This window comes from Crotalus tigris, unplaced genomic scaffold (assembly GCF_016545835.1).
Source record: "Crotalus tigris isolate CLP2741 ecotype Arizona unplaced genomic scaffold, ASM1654583v1 scf7180000023598.3388751, whole genome shotgun sequence".
Lineage (NCBI taxonomy): Eukaryota > Metazoa > Chordata > Lepidosauria > Squamata > Viperidae > Crotalus > Crotalus tigris.
The window spans coordinates 139,376-153,947 of record NW_024100068.1 but is presented as its reverse complement, the minus strand read 5'-3'; the positions used below and the strand labels follow the sequence as shown (position 1 = coordinate 153,947).

Sequence of the window (14,572 nt, the reverse complement as noted above, 5' to 3'; positions counted from 1 at the left end):
TGGGACAAAACTAACTTAGCAACAGAAATTTGGGGCTCAGTTGTGGTTGTAAGACGAAGACTACCTGTAGTTCAAATTGACAAGGCTTCATACAACTTTACTGCAGAATCCACAGCATTGTAGAAATGGTTTTACATTCCTGAATGCTAAGAAGGTTCAAAGTAAAAGCAGATTGAAGCTCTTTTAATGTACCTTGTCTTACACCAGTGACCACAATAAATATAGCCATGTATGTAACATAGCTTGTCTGTTATTTATCTGAAATTTAAGCCAGAGTAAGCAGCACACTACATGTTGCATGCTTTTATGGCCTTCTTCACACATAATATTAAGGCATACATTTTTGGTTTACTGTGATATGGACTGATAAGTGAGATGATCTGGTATTTTCTGGATAAGCTTTAAATATCTTTGTTATATCAAAGATGCTTCCATCACTATCCAAAAATGGGGGAAAATATTATTTGAAAGGGAAGGAATTGTTTCAGAGTGTTAATGGATTTTGCAGGGAAATCTGCAGGGGAAAAATAAATAAAATGCATTCTTTTTACCTGCTCATGTATTGCATCAGTAAACTGGCTCCTCCCAAAATTTAGTGAAGACACTTGTCATCTATATCTTCCTCCATAGGTTTCTCTGCGCAAGCAAGATATCGAGGACCGACTCAATATCTGGATTGTGTTCAATGAAAAAAATAAGGAGCTGTGTACCTGGCTGGTGCAGATGGAAGAAAAAGTCCCTCAATCAGCAGATATCAGTATTGAAGACATGATAGAGAAGCTGCAAAAGGTGAGTAAAACTTTGGTTAGATTTTTTTTTCTCCTCATTTGAGCTTGTATTATCGATGAACATAGAAGTTTATTCTTGCTTATGTATGCTTGCCATAATGGAGTTTCAGGAGAGATCAGTAAGTATTAACTTAAAACCTCTTGACTTAATCTTCTGCTTTTCTCATAACTGCAAAATAAATAAATCCTTAATCTTCTGTGGTGATTATTTTTTAAATTATTTAAATTGACATTTAAGCTTTAGCAAAAAAAAAAAGCTCTCAGAAACTTACAAACTGTATAATATGAGAGTCCCAGATCTTAAGTGTACATTTGAAAAGTTGTGATACATAAGGAAAAAGGGAGATGGGAGGAAGAAGATAAAATGTAAGCTTAACTATTTTTTTCTTCAACTTGATGTTACAGTCATTTGGAAGAAACTGATGGGTCAGCTGTTTATTTACAGTAGCTAGAAGGCCAAAGGCAATTTATCAACAGAGGATTGGAGATAGGGATAAAAAAAGAGGGAGCTGATTACAGTATTTTTAATATAATCAAATATTCTGGGGGTTTTTTTTACTGTAAAAATACTAGAAACCTACATTTAAACTTCTTTCTGTGGAAGTCTAACTTTTGTTTCTACCTTCTCCATTTCATGCAAAATGTGTTGATTTAAAAATTTAAAATTCTCTTGTTTAGGATTACATGGAGGAAATCAATCTGTTTAATGAAAGTCAACTAGTTCATTTCAAGGAAATGGGCAATCAGCTGATCAAGTCTAGCAACCGAAGTAGAGGGGCTGAAATTGAAGAGAAACTCAACAAAATTAATGATCGCTGGCAGCATCTCTTTGATATCATTGGAGGAAGGTAAGTATGTGTTCATTAGTTGGTATATAAGCATAATAGAATTATAAAAGAAATAGCAACTTGAGTAGAAGTTTATCTGAAATAGTATAGAATTTCCTGCTTGAGCAGGGGGTTGGACTTTTTTGTTGTTGTTAGTTGTGAAGTCGTGTCTGACCCATTGCGACCCCGTGGACAATGTTCCTCCAGACCTTCCTGTCCTCTACCATCTTCTGGAGTCCATTTAAGCTCACGCCTACTGCTTCAGTGACTCCATCCAGCCACCTCATTCTCTGTCGTCCCGTTCTTCTATTGCCCTCAATCTTTCCCAGCATCAGGCTCTTCTCCAGTGAGACCTTCCTTCTCATTAGGTGGCCAAAGTATTTGAGTTTCAACTTCTGGATCTGGCCTTCTAAAGAGCAGTTGGGGTTGATCTCTTCTAAGACTGACCGGTTTGAACGCCTTGCAATCCAAGGGACTTGCAGGAGTCTTCTCCAGCACTAGAAGATCTCAAACATCCCTTCCAACTCTATTATTCTGTTAGAATCTTCAAGGTTGATTTATGCATTACATTTTAGTCAATATGATTCTACAATGTAATGTATGATTGTAATTTATCTATGTTTTGTAGTATGTGCTATCCCAACATCTTGTTTAGAAAGATATGATTGGTTGGTTAACTGCTACTTTATGTTAAACATATGCTAAGTGACAAACTGGTGAACATATTACATTTCCTTCAGATGTATGTCTGTTGACTGGCAATCGCTCTCCAACATTTTAGCAGTTGTATTTCCCAAGAAGTTGTTTGCTCTGAAGCATGCAAGAATTAGTTTTCCATTTTTGCAACATGGCTCAGATATTTGGATTATATTGTAATATTGGTACCATCCAATAATAATATAAGATTTGCAGACTTTTCAGAAATTTAGAAAAGGGACAAGGAATGAAGAAAAGAATACGAGACCTATGTTTTAGCTTCAGCCCTTCCCTGAAAAGATTAAGACAGATTTAGCTGAACTAAGACACTGTGCACATTTTCCCTGTAAAATATCATTGATTTATGTGTTAGGAAAAAGCATGGTATCATAAAGATCTCTTCTTCACTATTAGAGAAGGAGATTGGAGAAATCAGTTATTTTTGGCACTTGGATAGGCAGGTAAGAATAACATTCAAATATAGCTTCATTAATCCTATATTGCAAAAGGAAACATATTTATTATAAAAGAGCGATGAAGTGAATCTGTGGTAGATTAAGGTGCGTTCTATTGTACTATTGATTTATGCCATGAAACTATTCCATTTGCATGGATTTATACGTTTATCAGATTTCAAACAATTTGAGCATATTTGGATGATGCAATGAGCTATCATAATCTTTTCTTTTTCCTGAAGCATGTAATCCTACCCTATGACTGCTTTCTAGAGCAGCACAGCCAAGTTATGCTGTTTTTTTTTTAAGCTTATCACAATGTCTGCAGAATTCTTCCCAACACAAATAAGAAGGGAGCTTCCCAAAACTTTAAATAAACCAGAGGGATACTCTCTGGTTATTTACACCTGTATGTCTGTGGAAATTCTCAGCCATCCAGGTCATAGTTGTCCCAAATATGCTTTTTCAAAAGACCAACGGAACTTTGTTTTTCCTTGAAGACATTTCACTTCTCATCCAAGAAGCATCTTCAGTTCAGCTAAAGAAACAACTTTGAAGAAAAACAAAATCCAGTTTGCCTTTTAAAAAAGCACCTTTGGGATTTACAGCTGTGCCCTCCTTTGTGAGAAGAGTCAGTGATGGAGGGGAAAAATTAATCAATAATCCAAATTTCTACCATATCTCATCCAAATATGTCCTCTTTTTAAAATAATATTGCCAAAATTTCACTAAACGGTGGTCGTAAGATCTATGTATTTTGTGCAAGTAATTTTTGGTTTTAAATCAATTATAACAAATTTGTACGCCATACACATTTGGAGAGCATTTTAATTGCAGCAAAAACTATTCAGAAGCCACTGGTCAAAACAGATCATTGTAGTAAAGATGTGGCTTCACCTTAAAGCAATCAACAGCTGGAAACATATGGGCAAATTAGACAAGCTTTTCACTTGGTTCTTGATGTGCTTCTTATCCTTTGCTTTGCCATAAGGTTCTAGTCCATGAGGCCTTGTCATGTTTCCACAGCGCCCAAGCACGCTTGGGTGCCATGAACAAAGGCTTTCTTTGTGCAGAGAAGCAGCTGGAAAAGAATGTGTATCTAACCAGGGGCAGTTTGGGGAACTTAGTGTATCCATGAACAATGCAATAGCAACAAATGAATAACAGAGGCATCTGTTTTAATTTTGATACATGCAAATTTTGTGGAACTTCTTGAGCTATTTCACGTAGCAACATTGGAGGTACTTTGAGTCATGGGAAGAAGCCTTAAAGATTAAAAAGCACGAGGTGTTCCTCACTTGGAGGTGGCATTTCTTTCCAAAATATATTTCTGTGTTCTTTAGATCAGAGTGAAGCTTTCCCCTTCATGGGTGCTGAAATGAAACAATATATAATGATCCTAATATGTACATCAGAGAGATGTAAATTTAATTCTCTGTCTCTGATAGAACTTTAAAATGTCTTTACTGCTCTGCATTATTTTGTTAATTATTTTGTCTTTCATTCCTCTTTCTTTGATCCCGTACTTATGAGATTTAGAAGTCCTTAGAGCAGAGAAGTATTTTATATGTTTATAGTACTGTACGAAGTATATTATATAGTGATATTGCTTTATAAAGATATAGAGTGATATAATGATCCAAATGCTGAGGGAGAAGTATCCATTATTCCTGATATTACATTAAATCAAGGAGTACCGTATATCATTGAAGCATTTTTGCAATTCACACCATTTTAAGCTATTTCTGTGGTAACATAAACATACAAATGATGCAAATTAAATCAGCTTCATAATGAGGTCATTGAGTAAATGATGTAAATTGCTGCAAATGATGTCATTTGCATAATGATGTCATTACGTAAATTAATTAAGTCATAGTAGAATTTGATTTGTTCCATGCAGTCTGTTGTCTCAAGGTCTCTATATTCCTGGTCTTATTTTACAGAATGTTTTTGCTAAGACAAGCAGTTGAAGTCTTGTATAAACTGCAGGTGTGCCATTTAGTCTAAAAGACAAATTCAGGATTAAATTCTCAAAACAAAATGCATGCTGCCAATGTATTTTTAGTTAGGAAATTGTAATTGTATAATTCTGTCATTGCATAAAACTTTATAGAATTTTATAGACATTATTAACAAGCTTCTTTGGCTGGTTTCCCATGTAACAAATCAAGGAGCTGATTTGTGATACTGTTGAGGGAGAAGACAGATCTTTTCCATAAAGCAAACTTAACCGTCCTAAAAAGGCATGTGCAATCTACTGTGTTTCAAGGACACAATATTTTGTGCAATTCAGGAATGTATGGTTTGTCTTCCAGATCATATCCATTCAGGCATTTCGGGGGTGGCCTGGCACTTTTTCAGAATGTAATGCTCTGAACAGGAAGCATCTTATATTATGGTGTTCCAAGTTCAAGACCTGTAGCCATTCTTTTCCTTATGAAAAACTCTTGTCCAAAACATCATAAAGTACTTTTAGTTTAAGGGATTAACTTTTGGAAAACTGAAGGAATAATCAGGCTCACACAGCTCTGAGGAATGAAAGTTCAGTAGATGAGTGCATATGTCTGCTCCTAAACAAGTTTGCTTAAAGCATATTAACAAATAGGCAACAGTATGCTGATTAACATAAGGATGTCACCTTTTTTGGTGGAATGTTTTGGACTATTAGAAATGATATTGTGCTGTGTCCTTGCTCTCTTAAATTAACTTGGCTTTTTCCCTTCATAAAGTGCTTAATCTCTTTTGTTGTTTATAGGGTATCAAAAATAATAAGACTTGGATATGCCTCAAAATAAAATTGGACACATTCTGAAATTTCTCTTTATGGAAGGATATAAATTAAATAAAGTTGTATTTTATGATATCCCTCTCATTATTCTCTTTTAAAATGTTAAATTTGAAATACAGATTTTTAACAGGCTCTCACAACATGCTTTCATTTTTTTCTTAACATTAAGGAAAAATAAAAACGATAGATACTAAATTAAGTATATAAATTATGAATCTTGTTTTGCATCACTCCATTTACCTTTTTTACCCAGAGAAGCAAAACGCAGCCCACAGGTCCCATGCAGCTATTGGAACACCTTCTGTAGCCACCATAATCCTTTAGATTAGGACAAAGTAAAAATAAGTTTTAAAAAACCCCTTAAAACTCTGCCTTGATATGCATTAGGGGAAAGGGACAAAGTGCTTATTTAGATATTGGGCCCATATCTATTTCTGCAATGCAATCCTTAATCTGTGTTCCAGAGTTTGATGTGATCCTTGAGGATTCACACTCATTCAGTGCAAGTAGTCCTCAATTTACAATTATAACCACAGTCATTGCGGTCATAAGTCAAGGCATCACATGACTAGATTTGAAACTACAACCATTTTAATGATGGTCATTAAACAAATTCATTTTCCCCAATTCCCAGAAACTGGAAGTAAACATTGGCAAAAAAAAAAAAAAAAGTTGCAAATCATGGTCACTTGAATGCAGGATGCTGCAAATGGCGATAAAAGGGAGCGGGTTGCCAAGTGCCCAAATATGATCATGTGAACGGGTTTTATGTAGTTCTGGGTAGATCCATTGTAACTTCAAATGATAGTTAAGCAACCAGGACTACCTGTAATTCTATTATCAGTACTGCAGTATCATCTATGTAGTAACATATATGATTGCTTTGCCAAAGTAGCATAATTCTCATCCGTCAGGTGCTATTTAGGGAAAGAGAAATACTTACTTTCATATTTACAAAGTAACAAATAATTAGCTGTTTATCTGGTTCCCTGTGACAACTAAGCCACACCTGTACATGTAGCTGTATATTGTCTACCCATAAGGACCTCAGATCACCTCAGGGATACTAATGAAAGTACCTTTTAGATGGGGACATCCTGATTCCATTGTCACCTGCATCCACTCATCCCATTCCTTGAGAATTCCATTGGCCCCTACGTTATACTATTTTCAATGCAATACTGAGTAAAAACTATTTTACTTTTAATTACAATGTGCTCATCAATTTTAAAATCTTATTTAGATCTTTGTAATAATGTTTGTCTTCAATTGGGTTTATTTTGATTTTATACAGTTGCTGGGTTTTTTTCCATGTGAATTTCATCTTCTCTTTTACCACTTGTAATGTTTCTAAACACCTCCAGTAAAATAAACTGTAAAGATTACCCAAATCTTAATGTCAAGATCTAATATTCTCCACTCCCCATATTTGGTGTCTATGACAGGGAATGGAGAAATGTAGAGTATGATCATGTGAGAATGTAGTCTAGGACAGAGGTCTCCAACCTTGGCAACTTTTAAGACTTGTGGACTTCAACTCCCAGAATTCCTCAGCCAGCAAAGCTGGCTGAGGAATTCTGGGTGTTGAAGTCCACAAGTCTTAAAGTTGGCAAGGTTGGGGACCTCCGGTCTAGGACACCTAAATTATGCTACATAATAGAGTGGAAAGGAAAGGTATTTAGCAGATATCTGCCATTTGAGCAGCATTTTCCCACTGAGCATTATGGCTACTGTGGTTCTAAAAATCAAATGCAGGCAAAAACATAGAATATTCTTTTTTCAAGAGATTAAATTATTGGTTCCCCCCCCCTTTTTTTTTTTTTTTTTTTTTGCACTTTAGCTCTTTCAAGCCAGCCTTTGGTTGGAACCTAGTATTGTTGACAGATACCAAATCAGAAGAAAAGTAGCATTTATTTTTTAGCAGCATTATTCATCATGGATTTCTGGGTGTGTGTGTTCGGGCATGTATGCACCACACTCTCTTTAGTGATGGCTAAAATGAGGAAAAGGGGAAGGCCTGAGATTCTCCCCCTCCCCTTCACCTCCCAACTCTTCTCTTTCTTTCTATGTGGGAGAGATGTTAAGGCAGTGATATTAAATAGGGCATCCAAGGAGGAGGGGTTTCCTCTTCCTCCAGTGCTCGGCTCAGTCAGATGCTGTCCCTGCAGCTTTGGACTGATAAGCTAAGGAATGCGTTTCCCTTATAAACAGTAAGTGCATTTCTGGTTGTCAAGAGTCTGGTGAGAATAAAATTGTACGATGATGCAGGAGCCTTGTCTGTGTGCGGTAGCAGTCTTGGGGGATGGGCCCAGTGCTTGCCAGAATGGATGGTGATTATGTGGTGCGTGCGTGTGTGTGTGTGTGTGTGTGTGTGTGTGTGTGTGTGTGTGTGTGGTCTCTGGAGGGAGGATTGGACAAAAGGTGTGGGGGGGGGGGAATCGCAAGCCAGTAAATAACATTCAGCGGCTTCTCCCTCTTTGTTGAAATCAACCCTTTGCTTTCCTCATCATTGCTGAAAGAGATTAGTACCTGCCTGTTATGAGTAAATGAATTGACAGCATGACAGTTCTGCATCCCCCACTCCCATCCGGCCACCCCAAATGCTGGCTCTGTCCATGGAATCTGGCATGAGTAGAATCCATTGACACAAAGGCTTGTGGTTGCATGTTGCTCATGATATCTCTGTGGAAACATGGTAAATCTTTCCCCTATTTGGAATATTTATTTATTTCATTTTTATCCTGCCTTATGTACTAGTTTGGCCTTCATCAGATTGGCATCAAACGCTTTATAATGTTCCAGGTCCCTTGATCTTGTTTTGTATTATCTGCCATATTTCACATTGATATACTGTAACTTTGGACAAGTGACAATTCCAAATTTTGAAAGATACAACTGATATAGGGGGAAAAAGAATATGGCTCTGGGAATATCACTTTTAACAGATGTAGGGAAACTGGAAAAATTGCAGAGAAGAACAAGATGATGATCAGGAAACTAATAGGTTCCTCCAAACAGCTTACTTACTAATTTAGGGATATCAAGATACAGTATGTGATCAGGATCCAGGATTCTATTTCACCCTAGAATTTTGCTGCAAATTGAAGGTGTCTAATACAGGTAGTCCTTGACTTACAACCACAATTGAGCCCATTTCTTTTGTTAAGTGAGACATTTGTTAAGTGAGTTTTGCCCCATTTTACAACCTTTTTGGCAGAGTTGTTAAGTGAATCACTGCAGTTGATAAGTTAGTAACCTGGTTGTTAAGTGAATCTTAATTTTGCTTGTCAGAAGGTTGCAAAAGAGATCATGTGACCTTGGGACACAGCAACAGTTATAAGTATGAACCAGTTGCCAAGCATTTGAATTTTGATCACACGATCATGCTGCAAAGGTCATAACTGTGAAAAACTGTCATAAGTCACTTTTTAAGTGCCATTGTAACTTTGAGAGGTCACTAAATGAATTGTTGTAAGTCGAGGACTACCTGTACTTATATTAGAAGCAAAATGGCTGTCTGTCAGATGTAAGAAAGTATTTCTGGAATAAACACTTCTATACTAAGGTGACAGATGATTCAGAAATTAATATATTTATACAAAATACTTGTTGGAAAGAGTTGTACGGCTCTTTAGAACATATAGTTCTTCTTTGCTCTAAAGGCGTGTCAGCAGTCAAGTAGTAATTTGACTGTATGGTTACTTCCCCCATCTTGATTGGGTTGAACTTCAGCTTTCTCCAAATGTTGGTTGGGATGACTGGAGTAATTCTCCAAAATAGCTTCAAGGCAGCAGCTTGGGGTAAATTACAGCATTAAATGCAAAGCTTGATGTCTATTGAAATTCAATTAAATGAAAAGTGACATGTCACAACTATGCACAAATATACAGACATCCTTTCTTACATGCTTTATGGTTTTCTTGATTATGTATCCTTTTCTCCTTCCAGAGTGAAGAAGTTGAAAGATACTTTTGCTTTCATACAACAGCTGGACAGAAACATGAGTCATCTTCACACGTGGCTGGCACGCATTGAATCTGAGCTTTCTAAACCTATTGTTTATGACATCTGTGATGATCAAGAAATACAGAGGAGACTCGCAGAGCAGCAGGTAGGGTGGAAAAAAGTAGAACTGAAAGATTTTGGCCAGTGTTTATCTCGATTAGTGTTCCTGGATCATTCCCTACTTTGCAAATCTGTGTTATATATTCCTATTTCCAAGAGTTTGGTAATGTTTTTATTATTTGAATTTCATGCATCGTCTTCAGTAATGGTTCTATTCACTTTTCTTCTACATTTTTATACTACAGAGCAGTGATGGCGAACCTTTTAGAGACCCAGTGCCCAAACTGCAACCCAAAACCCACTTATTTATGACCGGGTGCCATGTGGGCAGGGCCGCGGTGGTCGTGGCAGACGGGATGGGCGGGGCCAGGGTGGTGGGGGCCAGTCCCTCACTATCTCCGGGGCTTGGCACACATGCCCACAGAGAGGGCTCTGAGTGCCGTCTCTGGCACGCGTGCCATAGGTTCACCACCACTGCTATAGAGGGTGATCAGCCCATCTGGGCCTGGTGCCTTATTTGTTTTTTTTATTGCTTCTTTAATCTCTTAAATTGTTAATTTCCATAAGATTTATCTTTGTTCTTATGTAAAATTGTAGGCTTTAAATTTTAAATATATGTTCTAAATTTCCTTTGTCAATTTTTTTTATCTGGAATATAATTCCTTAATTTTTTTTTTTGCAAATTCCTCTATTTTTTATTCTAATGTAGACTGTAATAATTTTTCTTTCTCTGTTGCTCCAAGCATCCTTCTTTCTCTTTTCTAATTAGATAAGCCAGAGGTTTCCCTGATTTGTTTGCATTTACAACATAATTTTGCTTGGCATATTTTATCTTCTGCTGAAGTTCTACATAACTAATTCTTTATTTAACTTTCTTATTACTTGTCCATCTTTATAAAAGATGGACAAAATTTTCTAATTCCTTTATTTTCTCTTCAAATTGTGATTTCCATCTATTATGAAATATTGCATTTTCAGCTGTGGACTTTCAGAGACATTCTTCTTTGATTCATCTCTCCTGCCAAAATAATATTTCCAATTATTTATAGCTTCATTAGCAACCCAGATTGAGGCACTGGCTTTAATTGTGGTGCAGTGATATATTATAGCACCAAGAATTGTCTACAGACTCAGTATGCACCCCAATCTAGTCACACACAAAAAGTACTGAATGGGGGATACTCTCTAGCAGTATATCTAACATAAAATACTGAAGTAGAACCTCTAAATTTTAGACACAATTTATTGAAGAACAAATGCAGAACAAACAACTAGGAATGCTGCTGTTTTTATGCCCTGCTTGTAAACTTTAGAGGTATATGTTTGTCTGCTGTACCTAGCAAAATGTTGAGTTAGATCATTCTATTAGTTTCATATATCAGATCTTGTAGTCCAGAAAACCAATCACTTTACTTGAAAGCCTATAAAAAATTAAAAGTGTCCAAGATTTGCAGTTTTCATTGAATGCTTTAGGTGTCTGAATCATGAATTGTTTTGGTCAGCTCCCACCTTGTCTCTATAAAATAGGAAAGAGAGAGAGAGAATCTATTGAGAAGTTGTCTTAGACGTTAATTGAAAGAAAGCTCCGTAGAAATACTTATATTCATGCAATCTGCAGTCTTTTCAATGGGTCTTGACCAGCAGAATGCCTGGATACATTGTGTTGCATTGGTTCTGTCTGCCCTGTGGCCTTCTAATTTAATCGATAGGAAAAGGGTTTTAAAGGAAAACTTTACAATGTAGGCTAGATGTTGTTTATTAGTATTTGATTGACTACAAGCAATTGCAAATCATTTATACATTGTTGCTAAGAAAGTTATATGGGTGCATACATGAATTTGCCATGTGTTAAGCTTGATTCAAAGGAGACTAGATTTTTTGAGGATATACAGGTAAGGAGGATTGATAGTAGCAGGTAATACCAAGATTGTGAAACTTTTAAGGCATAAGAATAACATTTTCACACAAGAGTTCACTGTTTATAGATTTTTGAAAAATAATGTCTGTTCAGATAGATTATTTGTATATCAGTGCTTTTAATTACAAAAATGCAAAGGAGGAAGTGCAGTAGCAAGATGTCATTATGCACAGGATGATATAGTTTAATATTTTAATATACTTATTTAATTAAATGTTTTAATTTTCCTCCATAGTAACCTCCATAATAATAAATAATGTAATGTTAAGGAAAAAACTCAGATTGCCACTATTTGGTTATATGTTCAGCTTCTTGTTTGAAGAGTATATGTACTTATTTGATCTCTTACCAGCAGTCTGTCATAACTAATCATATGGCTGATATATAACAATCGTTAGGAAAGTCTTTTGGGATATGGAATGATCTTCCAATGGCTTCTTCTATTGTATTGGATGAAACTAATTGGAGATGACTTTATGCTCATGGATGTAGGACCTGCAACGGGATATTGAACAGCACACAGCAGGTGTGGAATCAGTCTTCAATATATGTGAGATCTTGCTGCATGATTCTGATGCTTGTGCCAATGAGACCGAATGTGATTCAATCCAGCAGACAACAAGGAGCTTAGAAAGGCGGTGGAGAAACATCTGTGCCATGTCTATAGAGAGGCGTATGAAGTGAGGCATTATTTCTCTTCTTTCTCAAATAAATAAATAAATAAATCCACATTAGTTTTATAAACAATGTCTATGAAAAGTCCAAATAATCTATTCTTGAAAGAAAGAACAGATAAGTAATTTACTGTGTAGGAAACATTAGTTCATGCTACAGTTTATTCATTGGTCTCTGTTTCATTCTCCACATAAAAAGAAATTATGAGAAAATCTGTCTGAGATATTGCTTTAGTTTCTAAATAACCCTAAACTAAAAACCTCAAATCTAAGGAAATAATATAATACATTTATTGTCTGATATGAGGGAATGTAAATGTTAATGGTTTATTCAGTTCCTTGTCCCTAGATGCAGTAATTAAAGGTAGAATAAATTATTTAAAATGTTTAAATGCTACAGTAGATATTATAAAAAAATGACAAACTTAACAGTTGATTAACTTACATACCTTACCTAGGCTACAAGGTAAGATTTTCCAGGCACAGAAATTTACTACAATTATATATTTGGTATATACATTTTTCTGCCATTGATGTGTTGGCATATGTCTCTGGGAAAATGCCAGAATGCAAACCAAGACCTGAATGCACTTTTTTAGCTGAGTTGAGTATAGCTTATTAGATTGGATTTGGATTGAATTTGGATTTGGATTCCAGTTTAGATTGAAACATAAATGAAATTTGGTGCAGGACATGTCTTGTAGAAAGGGATTCATATTTGGAAATAAACTGTTGCTGCTTGTTTCTGCAATAGGATTGAGGCAACTTGGCGACTATGGCAAAAGTTTTTGGAAGATTACTCTCGTTTTGAAGTTTGGTTGAAAACAGCAGAGAAAACTGCAGCCTATCCCAACTCTTCAGAGATTTTATATGTAACTGCCAAGGAAGAGTTGAAGAAATTTGAAGTAAGAATTCCTTTTGTAGTTTTTCCATCTTTGTGTATAGATGCCAATTAGGTAAATTTTCTAAATTGCGATATCAAACATATCTTATATTTTAATTCTTCACTTTTCTTGGGTAGCAGCTTTCCTACTCAGTATTTTGAATGCATTAATTTTAAATCACTTGGAAAAAATAATATAAAATACATTTTTCTTCCTCAGGCGTTTCAACGGCAAATTCATGAGCGACTAACCCAGCTAGAATTAATCAATAAGCAATATCGGCGGTTGGCCCGTGAGAATCGCACTGATTCAGCTAACAAGCTCAAGCAGATGGTTTATGAGGGTAATCATCGATGGGACAATCTTCAGAAACGTGTCACAGCAATTCTCAGGAGACTTAAGGTAGTTGCAAACAGGTTTGGAGATAAAGCAGGTATCAGAGGTCTACATCAGAGACCCCCAACCTTTTAGGCACCAGGGACCAGTTCTGTGGGGAGAGGTTTTTCCATGGACCAGAGGGGGCATGATTTCGTGTGGTGCCTGCATCCCATGGATGGGCTTCACTTGTTTGCATGGCCCGGTTTCTGGCATGCCATGGCCCGGTACCAGTCCATGGACCGGGGGTTGGGGACCTTTGGTTTAAATAATGTGTTCTTAAGGGAACAAGAGGGAGTGTCTGTTGAATTCTGTAGTGCAGTGTTGGCAACTTTAAGTTACAACTCCCAGAATTCCACGACCAGCAGGCATCTTAAAGCATCTTAAAGTTGCCAAGGTTGAGAAACACTGCTGTCGTGGAACCATCCATCACCTTGGCATTCTGAATTCCCAGGTGAAAGTATTTCAGTTCTATCCTTACTCAAAGTTGCACAGTTAGAGAATTGTGGTATCTGAGATCAAATTGGTGTAGTGTTGTGGTTAGTATAGCAATAGCACTTAGACTTATACGACACTCCGTAGTACTTTACAGCATTCTCTGAGTGGTTTATAATGTCAGCATATTGCCCCCAACAATCTGGGTCTTCATTTTACTGACCTTGAAAGGATGGAAAGTTGAGTCAAGCTTGACTCAGTCAGGGCTGAATTCTAGGCTGTGGACAGAATTAGCCTGCAATACTGTATTCTAACCACGATGCCATGAGGGCTCTTATAGTCTCCCTTACAGGCATTGTATATTAGAGAAAGATCAAATTGTCCCGGGTTCAAATCCACACTTTGCTGTGGAGTTCGCTGAGTGATTTTAGTCAGTTAACAGCCTCCTGATTGTAATGTGCTGTGCTTGTTAAATAAAGAAAGAAAACAGTTCTACCAATCCTTGACAGTTATAAACTGAAGGTGGGTAATCTGGTCCCTTCCAAATGTTTTGGATGACAGCTTCTGAAGTCCTTTACCATTGGCCTTGCTGATTGGGTCTAATGGGAACTGAAGTGCAAACTATTTGGCATGCAGTATGTTATCTAACTTTGTGTTAAACAAA

General features: G+C 36.5%; 1 protein-coding gene across 10 annotated transcripts in view; it reads left to right on the top strand.

Annotated features, from left to right (window-relative positions):
* Positions 1–14,572, top strand: part of SYNE2 (spectrin repeat containing nuclear envelope protein 2) — a 224,697-nt gene that overhangs the window by 192,276 nt on the left and 17,849 nt on the right. For all 10 annotated transcript variants that reach the window (XM_039319483.1, XM_039319485.1, XM_039319484.1 and 7 more), the window contains 6 exons: positions 631–789; positions 1,467–1,636; positions 9,506–9,668; positions 12,033–12,220; positions 12,969–13,119; positions 13,318–13,500. In XM_039319483.1, coding sequence (XP_039175417.1) covers positions 631–789; positions 1,467–1,636; positions 9,506–9,668; positions 12,033–12,220; positions 12,969–13,119; positions 13,318–13,500 — 1,014 coding nt within the window. The remainder of the gene's footprint in view (positions 1–630; positions 790–1,466; positions 1,637–9,505; positions 9,669–12,032; positions 12,221–12,968; positions 13,120–13,317; positions 13,501–14,572) is intronic.